This window comes from Glycine max, chromosome 16 (assembly GCF_000004515.6).
Source record: "Glycine max cultivar Williams 82 chromosome 16, Glycine_max_v4.0, whole genome shotgun sequence".
In the NCBI taxonomy this organism is placed as follows: Eukaryota; Viridiplantae; Streptophyta; class Magnoliopsida; order Fabales; family Fabaceae; genus Glycine; species Glycine max.
The window spans coordinates 20,586,023-20,598,132 of NC_038252.2; the positions used below are offsets into that span (position 1 = coordinate 20,586,023).

Below are 12,110 nucleotides of genomic sequence, written 5' to 3' on the forward strand. Positions count from 1 at the left end.
CATATAGACTTCCTTCTTCTCTTTCTCATACTGTCTAGGCAAAACCTTTTGATCTTATCTTTGGGGGCCTGCCCCATCCCCATCTTCTGGTTTTCGGTATTATGTTACTTCTGTTGATGCTAATACCAAGTTCACTTGGATGTACATACTTAAAAAAATAAATGTGACACTTTAGAAATCTTTAAATTGTTTAAAACTATGGTATTCACCACTGATTTTTCTTTATCAGCAAAGATAAATTAGATATATATAAGAGTACCAGAGATACTAAAGTTACATGTTTGGGATTGTCCAGTCATTTGGTTCCAACTATCAGACTTGAAGCAGTCTAGATAGGAACCAAAAGCTAGTTACATTTTAATCTATAGGCTACTCAGATCCTATATCCGCTACCCTCTCCTGATTACAAAACCTTCTCTAAGGTTACTCGACCATTGATTAAAATGGATTACAAAATCTTTCTCCATATTTCTGAGTCTTGTCTCCCCAATCCCTTACCCCGACTCCCCAACATATCCCCATGCCCGTACCCGATACCCGACGGGTTAAAGTTTATTATCTCATCCCCGTACCCATTGGGTATCGGGTATCCCCGACCCCGTCCTATACCCAGTTCAAATTAGAAAAATAATTTTTTTTGTAAAATAATATTAAAAATTTGATTTTAGAAAAAATAAATTGATTGTTAAACATTTATTTTTAACCACTTATATATCTATAAATTTATTATAACGCATGTGTCTACAAAAATCGTTAAGAAAATAATATTAAATTATGTAAAAATTCTAAAATAAAATTAACTAGTAATAAAAATTCATGCCTTTTGATTAAATTATGCAAAAAATTTAAAATGTGGCGGGGCGGGTTCGGGTTCGGGACGGATCTAGTAATCTCATACCCGTACCCGTACCCGACTTTTGATTATCGGAAAAAACCCAAACCCATACCCGGTCAACTCGGGTATTACCCGTCAAAGTCGGGAGGGATTCAGGCGGGTACCCACGGGTACAGGTTTTCTTGCCATGTCTAATCTCCACACCCTACCCTCCACACTATTCTATTTTGAAAGGCATTGCCCTGTTGCGATTGATGAAGCATCATTTTTAGATCCTGCCACCATAAAGATTCATTGCTGCCTCTTGTTACATCATCCATGCCCCTCCAGCCACCATATTTTGAATCCAATACCCTGGCCCATAATTTCCCTTGGTGCTGAAATAGATTTCATCTCCATTTGCCAAGCAATGCTAGATTGAAGGTCTTGATGTCCTTGAGGCCTAAGCCTCCTTTTTCTTTTGGCAGACACACTGTATCACACTTAATCCACGCAATCTTCTTTTGCTCAATTCCACCATCCCATAAGAATCGGTGTTGTATACTCACCAGCTTGTCCACTACTCTATTAGGAACCCTGAAAAATGAGAAGAAATAAATAGGGATAGATGTTAAGACTGACTGTATAAGGGTCACTCTTCCCCCAAAAGAAATGTGTCTTTGCTTCCATTTTGCTAACTTTCTCTCACACTTGTTAATGATAGGATCCCACAACTCACATCACCTTGGGTTTGCCCCAATTGATATGCCTAAGTAGATGAACGGTATGTACAACAAACTACAATTCATGTATTTTGCAACATCCTTCTTCCACTGTTCCTGCATTCCAATTGCCCCAAAACAGTTTTTTGCAAAATTAATTTTGAGGCCTGATACGAGTTCAAAGGTCCTCAAAATGACTTTGATTGCCTTGACATTTTCCATTGATGCCTCACCGAAAAATATTGTGTCGTCAGCATATTGTAAGATGCTGATTTCCTCATTGTTTGTGCGCAATAATATTAAAGCTTCAGCAACAATATTAAACAAAAGAGGCGCTAGTGGATCCCCCTGTCTGGGTCCTCTTTGTTGGATGAATTCAGTCAAGAGGCTTCCATTCACCAATACTGAAATAGAAGCAGATCTTAGGCATCACTCAATCCATTGGATCCATTTGGAGCAGAAACCTAGCCTCCTCAAAATGTATATCAAGAAATCCCATGAGACTGAATCATATGCCTTTTCGTAGTCTACTTTGAACACCATACATGGCTTTTGACTCCTTTTAGCTTCCTCAACCACCTCATTCGCTATAATCACGCTATGCAACAAATGTCTGCCCCCTATGAATGCAGACTGTCTTTCATCTATTATGGCTGGCAGCACCTTCTTCAATCTTTCAGCTAATAACTTAGCCACAATCTTGTACATACAGCCTATTAGCGAAATAGGTCTGTATTCATTAAGGTTTTGTGGACCAGCCACCTTAGGGATTAGGGCTATAAAAGATGTGTTGCAGCCCTTTGGAAAAATTCCATTGACATAGAATTCATCCAAAAACCGGATAACGTCGGGTTTGATTACTTTCCAGAACTCCTTAGTAAACTTAAAATTTAGTCTGTTTGGACTAGGACTTTTCTCACTCCCACATTCCCATACAGCCTTCTTTATTTCATCCTCATGGAAGCGCCCCACTAGGATATCATTTTGTTGTTGTCCAATGGTCTGAAAACTGATACCATCCAGTTGTGGTCTACATTGCTCAGATTCTTGAAATCATTGCAAGAAGAACAGCCAGACTGCCTCTTTAACTCTTCCCGGTTCATCAATCCAAGATCCGTCAATCATCATTCCTTTCAAAGAATTATTTCTACGATTCACATTCATCAACATTTGGAAATAGCGTGAGTTGCAATCGCCCTCTTTAATCCATCTTAACCTCGCCTTCTTCCTCAGTAAAGACTCATGTGATTGGGCAGCCATAGGTCTTCCTGTAGTTTTTTCCGGGTCAGCAATTCTTGGGGCGATAGTTGTCTATCAATTGTATCTACTTCCAACTTGTTTAAATCAGCCTCAATTTTCCGTAACTTCTTAGAAGTGTCTCCAAAGTGTTCCTTGTTCCAGACCTTCAACCTCTCCTTGAGTCGTTTTATCTTTTCTTTAAGCACAAAGCCTCCCCATCCCCTTTGCTCATTGAATGCCCAACAATCCTAAACAACTTTCCTGAATGACCTGTCTTGAAACCAGCAATCAAGGATCCTGAAAGGTTTGGGTCCCCAATCAATGTGTTTAGATCTGAGCAGTATGGGGCAATGGTCCGAGAAGTTCCTATCCAAGGTGAATTGTGTACTTCTAGGCCATTTAGCAAGCCATTCAAGAGATACAAAAATTTTGTCCAGCTTGTTCTTTGCAGATCCATTCAGTCTGAACCAAGTAAATTTTCTCCCCACCCATAGCACCCCTTCTACCTCCAGATCCACAATCCATTCATTGAATTCCTTGATGTTGTTGTCCTCCAACCCCCTCTGACAAGCACCCATTCTTTCGAATGGAGTTCTGATATTATTGAAATCTCCTAGTATGCACCATAGACCTACCACCGATTAATATGTCCTCATACTCATCACCAAAATGTAGTAGAACACAAGCATAGACATGTAGTGGAGCTGGGTCTCACTCTTTTATTTCAAGTCAAGCTACCTCTTCATTATTGGGATCATGCTTTTGTCTCAAGCATCTACCTCATCAACAGATTGCCCTTATTTGCTATCAATAATGAAGTTCCTTATTAGAAACTATTCAGTAAACATCCTGATTACTCTTTTCTAACAGTGTTTGGTTGTTCTTGTTTTCCTTTGCTAAGGCCATACAACAAGCACAAGCTTCAATTCAGATCTCGAGAGTGTGTATTCTTGGGTTATTCTCCTTCACACAAAGGTTACAAGTACCAAACGAGAGTGTGTATTCTTGGGTTATTCTCCTTCACACAAAGGCTACAAGTACCAGACAGACCTCTTAATACCCATCCTATATGTACCCGTGCAAAGTATGGAATTGTTAAACCCAGAATTAATCCTACTTTTTTACTAGCTCATCTTGAACCCAAATCAACCAAAACTGTTCTTACTGATCCTTCTTGGTACTCAGCTATGCAATCTGAATATGATGCTTTAATAAGGAATGATACTTGGACTTTGGTTGGTCTCCCTCCTACTAGAACAGCAATTGGATGTAAGTGGTGTTTAAAGTAAAGGAAAATCTGGATGGCTCAGTCAACAAGTATAAAGCTAGGCTTGTTGCTAAGGGTTTTCACCAACAGTTGAGATTTGATTATAAGGAGACCTTTTCTCCTGTAATCAAACCTGTGACTGTGAGGTTGATTCTTTCTCTTGCTATTTCTCACAACTTGCCCCTTCAACAGCTTGATGTCAACAATGCCTTTCCTAATGGCATTCTTGAGGAAGAGGTTTGCATGACTCAACCTGCTGGATTTGTGTCTTCCAATAAGACTCGAGTATGCAGACTACATAAACTTATTTATGGCCTAAAGCAGGCTCCTAGAGCCTAGTTTGACAAACTAAAAGCTACTCTTCTCAGCTTCAAGTTTTCTTCAAGCAAATGTGATCATTCTCTCTTTGTTTTTTCTGGAAATCAGTTTGTTTTCTACATCTTAGTCTATGTCGATGATATCATTATCATGAGTAACAACACCACTTTGATTTCTCTTGTTTCAAAGCTGAATTCTGTTTTCTCCCTCAAAGATCTTGCTGACTTGGACTATTTTTTGGGTATTGAAGTTCAAAGACAGAATGATGGTTCTCTCATTTTAACTCAATCAAAGTATATCAGAGATCTCTTGGCCAAGACTAAAATGGATGAATCAAATCCTATCTCTTCTCCTATGATTGGGGGTTATAAATTGACCATGTTTGGTTCTAAAAAAATTTCTGTCAAAGTATATACTTACTCAGTGAGGTAGTTTTCTTTTTTAACTGATCTGTAAAGGCTAAACTACAGTTAGTAGTTAGTCTATAGTTAGTTATATGTTAGGACAGCTGTTTGACAGCTGCCATTAACTAACTCAGGTTAGTTAACAATTACAGTTGTGTAACTGTCTATATAAGCTGAGATGTAACCATCTTCTTCTCGGGTTGAATACAATAAACAGTTTCACCTCACTTTAGATTTCTGAATTCTCTTAGACTCTTTTATAGATCTGCAGTGCAACAAGATTAGCACATATTCCACTGGAGAAGAATCTAGTGGGTGATAGAGGGATAGTGGAATGAAAATTGCAGAATCAGAGACCAAAGCAGAAACATGCTCTGATCAGTCTGATGCAACAAGCTCTTCTTGAACATCACTCTATCCTTGTGGCCTCCTAGCTCCCCCTTAGAAAGGTCACACTTATGTCAGCCAAAACAAAGTTGTTCTGACCTAAAGAAAAGGAGAATTGACTAAACTAGTCCATTTCAACCTATTTCAATGTTTTTTAGGTCGTTCCAAAATAAAAAGGGAAACAGGATTTTCTGGATGAAATAGAGATGGGAGCTCACTAAATATGCATCTACATGAATCCTAATTACACAATTTAATTTCCATATTGCATTTATCACTATAAGAAGGTATATGTTCAACTACAGCCCTTGTCATGCATCCGTAGTAAATATAAATCATTTCAGAATTCAGATTTATCTTCTCTAGTTTAATCTTCATGATGCATATGTCATACGAATAATTAATTAAACATCTAAAACAAGGTACCCAAATATTATTTTTGCATGAGTAGTGAAGCATTCAAAGAATAACTAAAGGACTGTCAATAACAGTTTAACCTAAACATAAAAATATAAATGCTTTAAAATTAAGATTTACTTACCATATGAGGAGTCTCAGGAGGAGGCTTGTAAGGGTGTGTAAAAGGTTCCCCAGTTACAAAAGGGTGTTTTGAAGCCTGCAAGAAACCAAACTACCATTTTAAGTAATTACAGCTTAAATTTTGCATTAAACCAAGCCAAATTTAGTTTGAAAGATGCGCCAATGTGGACAATAAGACAAAGTCAATTACCTGAAAGGGTGACCAGCGTTTTGCAGGATCAAATTCAACAAGCCCTTTCAGAAAATCTATAAGAGCCAGTCGTATTTGACTTTCTATTACAAGTTCAATATGTATAGCATTCATTAGTTCAATCAAGTTGAATAAGTGAAATAAAGCATGCACACATGCACAGAAAAAAATAGCAAAATCAAGTTGAGCAGAAATTTCCAGCCTTCTTGGGAAGCTAACCTTTGAGAATATCTTCTTTAGGTAGGTTTTTTCTGTAGGGATAATTTGTAACAATTGCTTCAAGGTTCAACTGATTAAAATACTCTTTTCCAATTGATGGCTTCTTCAATTCTCTCTGAACAGGAACCAGAGATACGACAATAAACATGTAATACTCAAAAAAGAAACCAAAAAAGAGAAAAGGAATTGAAGAGATGCCACACTGTTCATGTTGGAGAAAGATACTACAGAAAAAACTGTAACATATAAAACTTACAGCTTCATATTCTTCCACTGTCAATGTTTGATAAACACTTCTTCCATTTTTAGAACTCTCACTGCTCTCAATGTTCTGGAGACTCCCAATACACTTGAAGAACTTACTTGTGTTTTTGGCATCCCTTAGTACATAATCAGGTGGTTGTCCACTACAATATATTTGCAACATCTATAATATTAATTAAAGTAGTAAAAAAATAAATGAAACCAACTAATTTGCATACGAGAGCTAAATCTAATATTTTTGTTTCATATTCAAAATCTAAAAACTACCCTTCGGCCATGTTTGGTAGAGATGAGAAAAATAGGGTGAATGGAAATAAAAAGGATGAGTGGAAATATGTAAGAAATAAAGTGAAAATTAAAGGTATTTGGTTGAAAAAAAATAGAGATGAGGAGAGAGATGGAAACATAAGTGGAAATAGTACAGTGGGTCCCACTATTTTTAAAATTATTTCCACCTCATTTCTTGTCCTCTAAATTTCATAAATTAATTCCACCCTCTCCCCCCCTCCTATTTCCTTCCTACCAAACAAGGGGTTCATTTCTGTCCGAGAGAAAGAGACAGAAGGATCTAAAGATGTTAAAAGACTTCTGGCGTGGGAGAAAGTAAGAGACACCATGTGATGTCATTGATGGAATCCACAGCATTGATTTAAAATAGTCTTCCAGTGTCTAATTCGGGACTTATTTTGGGCATACAAACAGTGGTGTGAAACTCACCTCAGACCAGGCAGTTTGACTGGTGAACTGGCAAACCAGTCAACCAACTAGTCCAAACAACACAATGATCAGATTGCATAAGAACCAGTGCTAACAAGTCTGACTCTGCCAAATGTTTGCAAAACCAGTGACTTGCCAGTTTTTAGAGAAACAAATGAGCCACATATTATTAACAAAAAAAAAATAATCAGGGACAAAGACAAAAGAAAACAAGCATCGGCCAACCCTAATTGATGACAGACAAATCAAACAAGTTGAGATCAACAGCACAAGCATCAGAGCATATTCCATTATATATCAATGACCACCACCATCATTAACTGGATTGAAATCTAAAGTTCAACCAGAAAGGAAGCCGGGATAAGGATGGGGCTTGGGGTGGGGGGCAGGCAGCAAGCATAGATCCTGAAGCATTGTGAGAAGATGGAAGATTCAATGGAGTTGTTTCATTCCCCTTGTATTCGTCACTGTGAGACTTTCAATTTCAAAGCCAAGTTCTGATTCCAAGAGAAAAATGACTTCTCCACATCTTCAGTCTTAACCTTATTGAGAGTTCAGGAGAGATGGGTAATTTTGACTTTTATGCTTTAGGAGAATACACAACCCATGTTAGAAACAATGTAAATAGGGCAGATTATGTGTTGAGTAATTGCATTAATTAGGATAATTATAAATCCTTGAATTTATGACACATGGCTGGAATTTCCCCACTAATGGTTCTAAGGAACCGCTAAAGGCCAAGTCGACCAACAAGTTGGATAATAGCAACTATGATGTTTGGGCCTTGAATATTAACTTGTAGCTTATCTGGTAAGATTAAACTGCTCACCTCACTGCCAACGTTGACTGCATCTGCTGTAGAGCACTCCTATACCAGGTGAACTAAGATCGATACCCAACTCTGCAACAACATCAAATCCACTGTTCAGCCATCGATGAATAATTTTTTTTTCATGCTCATGTCACTTGTGAATCAGTTTTTTTTTTGTCAGCTCAATTGCGGTCTATTTGGGCAACCATAATTGCAGCCTTTAGCACCTTCATTGTATTCAATGTGAAGTGGTGTGTTTAGTCCCAGACTGCCTAGATTTGGACAGTCCTCACCTTACAAGTTGGTTTTGAGGAGTTGAGTTAAACCCTAAGCCCATATTCTAAAAGATGGTATTAGAGTCTATCATAGATCCATTGTTGGGTTACCAATGTTGTTAACAGTGTAATACATAAGACCATGTGGTCCAAGCCCATATACTCAAGACTAAACCCTAATGACTTTTATTACAATAACTGTAACACACTTTACTCTGGATTCTGACAAAGCAGCCCTCTAAGTCAGATATTCCTCCTCCTCCATAAGTAGTAAGCTTGGGAAATTATGACCCAAGTAAGACCATTGCCACCAGTTGAGTCATACCTTTGACAAGTGTTGGACTCTACATTGTCAAACTCTTCACACTAAGAATGTTGCACAGGTCCTTCCTCAAAATCTGTTTTTTTCTCAAACCCTCCAAAGCCACCCTCGACTCCCTATTTTGACTTTCTATAGTTTTTGTGGGACACCAATCCTCTAGTACCATTGCCTTAGCCACACACACTAGTAATTCCTTTGCTCGCTTCTCCCAAACATCATACCCAATTACTTTGGTCTTGGACTCAGGTGCCACTGATCACATCAACAATTCTCTATTCTCCTCCATTTCTACCTCTAGTGATTTATCTTCAATCAACATAGCTAAAAGTTACATAAAACAATCCCATGGAGTTGGTACTACCCACCCCCTCACTTTCCTTTGTTGGCTCTGTTCTTTATGTTGAGTTCCCCATTTAATTTGCTTTCCGTTAATCGTTTGGCCTGCTTCCTTGATTGAGTTATATCTTTCACTAAAGATTCTACATATTTGAATGACCACAATGCAGGATGGATGATTGGTGCCGAATGTGAGTTCCATGATCTCTATCAGCTCTCTAGCCCTATCTCATATCAACCAAGTTAAGGATAATCCACTTATCTTTTTATGCATTGAACTGCTGAGAATTTTCTTCGGAATAAGACATTGGGATTTTTTATTAGAATTGAGCTGCCCTGAGGACCTACACCAGTTTCTCCTTATTAAATTTTGAGGTTTCAGCCTTTGTAAAGAAGCTAAGATCCTATGGAAATGCTCTGTCTTTGTTGTTTTCTGTTGTCTTTGTTTGTAACAGAATGCTATAATTTACAAGGGAACTTCTTCATCTCAAGTCAGCATTTGGGAAAGGGTTATTTATTTAGCTAGTCTGTGGTGTTCTGCTCATTTATGTTTTAGGGGTGTTTCTTTGTTAGACAGGTTAGATGTCATTAATTTAATTGAAGGAAGGCATACCCCTTGTTGGAGGACTAAATTTTTTTCACCAATGTATAACAAATTATGAAATTATTACAACCACAATCATTGGTGTTCTAAATCTAATCAACAACTATAAGAGCATTTTTATCCTCAAAAGTGCCCCCCACCCCCCTACTTTGGAAAATGTGGACCCATTTTGCTTCCATACATCATTGCAGGAAAACCCCAGTTAAATGAAAATGAATACTTAAATGCCTTTGACAAATTTTCTTTAGGCTAACATGTAAATTGTAAAGTATAATTTAGATGTCTAAAGAAAAAAATATCTTCAAGGTGATATTAAATTTTTTTCTATATAAACCGGATAGCTAAATAATTAAAATGTTTCCTCCTTGAAACAAAGTGACATACCCCAGGAAAACCCATTATATGAAAATGGATACTTATTCCTTTGACAAACTTTCTCTAGGCTAACATGAAAAGTATAAATTAGAGGGGCAAAGAAAGAAATATCTTCAAGGTGATATCACATTTTTTGCTACATAAATTGTATAGCTACATAATTAAAATGTTTCCTCCTTGAGAGAGAGTGGCATACCCAAGTATTTCAATCATCCTTTTCAAAAGATCAAATTCTGAAGCCCCGGGGAATAATGGTAATCCAAGAAACAATTCCGCCACTATGCACCCAAAGGACCACATATCAATAGCTGTTGTGTATCTGATAAGAGTTAAGGACTAAAATGAAGCAAGTACACAAAAATAAATATTAAAAAGGAAACAAAACTTCTGAAGAATACACGCATTAAGAATGTGAAACATCTCTGTGCTCTTAAGTATCCTATATATTTGAACTATTTCATTGGTAATGAAGCATGAGGATATTGAAAACCATTTCCAAATGTGAGTATAACAAACCTGTCATATGATCTTAGCAAGATTGAAACATTAAAAAGGTTAAAGAAAGCCAAGGTTTCAGAGAATCAACCAAATTCAATCCCTGCACCCGAACAAATGGAAGGAAAACATGGCACAATGTGATGGATAATTTTTTTTTGCACAGCAAAAATAATTATATTAATAATAGGTCAGTACTAGATGTACTGACAATAACAATTAGATACATAGGCAAAACCTGCCAAACCCAACTACTATATATACCAGCACAGTAGCTGGGTACCCAGCAGTCAAACAACCCTACGACATTTCTTCCTTCAATCTAACAGACCACTTATTAAAATGAGTATGGAAATCTTGCTCCATACAACGTAACCATGACCAAGTGTGGAATAAAGCTTCATCCATGACTTTTTCGGGGCTGAAAGTCTGATTTTTGAATATCAGAGAATTTCTATGCTTCCAAATAGTCATAGATAGAGCTACCCATAACACTTGCCACCTTTTCTCTACTGAGGGTTTCCCACTCCAATTAAAAAATTGCAAAAAGTGATATTTAGGTTCCAGTGGGAAAGGACCCACTCTATTGACCCAACTCAAAATCTCCCACCAAAGATTCCTAGTTTTTATACATGAATACATGACATGACCAACAGATTCCTCTTCCATATCGCAGAGAGGACAATTATAAGAAGGCAACTCCACATGTCTCCTCCTTAGATTATCCTTGGTAGATAATCTGTTCTTGAAGATTCTCCAAGCAAACGCAGTTGCTCTTGGTGGAATTTTCAAACTCCAAATAATCTTGGAAGCACTGTCTTCAGAAGCTTGTCTGTCCTCAGCCTTTAATAGAGTGTAAGCTGACTTTGTTGTGTAAGAACCACCAGAGTCAGCACTCCATAAAAGAAGATCCCTATATGAAGGTTGTATGTGAACATCTTCAATATCTGCCATGAAAGCTGCCGCTATACCAATTTCATGCTCAAAGAGATTTCTCCTCCACTGGAATTGCCATTCCCATCTGTTATCAACTAGGAGGCCCATTGAGTTGATTGAATGATTCTGCTGAGTACTGACTTGATACAATGCTGGGTATTTGGCTTGTAATGTTAAGTCTCCTTCTCTCCATTTATCCTTCCAAAACCTAATCCTGACCCCATCACCCACCTTCCACCTCATGTTATTGATGAAACTGTTACTATGCTGTTGCTGGAAAACAGCTCTTAGATCCTTCCACCAAGGGGAGCAGTCTGCACTGTTTCTTCCATAACATAAAGCATTCCACCCACCATATTTGGACATCAAAACTCTAGCCCAAAGCTGATTCTGGTTATTTGCCAAGTCCCATCCCCATTTACCAATCAAGGCCTCATTAAACTTGGACATATCTTTAATCCCCAGCCCTCCTTTATTCTTGGGAAGACAAACAATATCCCAATTTACCCACGGTATCTTGGCTGCCTCAGAACCTCCTCCCCACAAAAAGTTCCTCTGAATAGAAACTACCTTATGCACCACTTTTTTAGGGATTCTAAAAAAAGAGAGAAGGTAGATAGGGAGGGCTGTTAAGACAGAATTGATGAGGGTTATCCTGCCTCCCATAGAAAGACATCTCTGCTTCCATTTTGCAAGCTTGACTTCATATTTGTTGATGAGAGGGTGCCATACATTCCAGCTTCTAGAGCTCGACCCCATTGGAATTCCAAGGTAGGAAAAAGGAAACTGCAGCTGTCCACAGTTGAGAAAAAGAGCTGCCTCCCTACACCAAGCTTCAGATTTGCCCATGCAACCAAATTGGCTTTTAGCATAGT

At 37.9% G+C, this 12,110-nt stretch overlaps 1 protein-coding gene across 1 annotated transcript in view; it reads right to left on the minus strand.

The window, feature by feature from the left end:
• The window catches only part of LOC100792777 (dual specificity protein kinase YAK1 homolog), a 48,719-nt gene that overhangs the window by 19,413 nt on the left and 17,196 nt on the right, over window positions 1-12,110 (minus strand). The window contains exons 9-13 of the mRNA XM_003547797.5: window positions 10,001-10,123; window positions 6,357-6,507; window positions 6,101-6,215; window positions 5,882-5,964; window positions 5,693-5,767 (exon numbers count right to left, since the gene is read on the minus strand). Of these exons, the coding sequence (XP_003547845.1) occupies window positions 5,693-5,767; window positions 5,882-5,964; window positions 6,101-6,215; window positions 6,357-6,507; window positions 10,001-10,123 (547 nt within the window). The remainder of the gene's footprint in view (window positions 1-5,692; window positions 5,768-5,881; window positions 5,965-6,100; window positions 6,216-6,356; window positions 6,508-10,000; window positions 10,124-12,110) is intronic.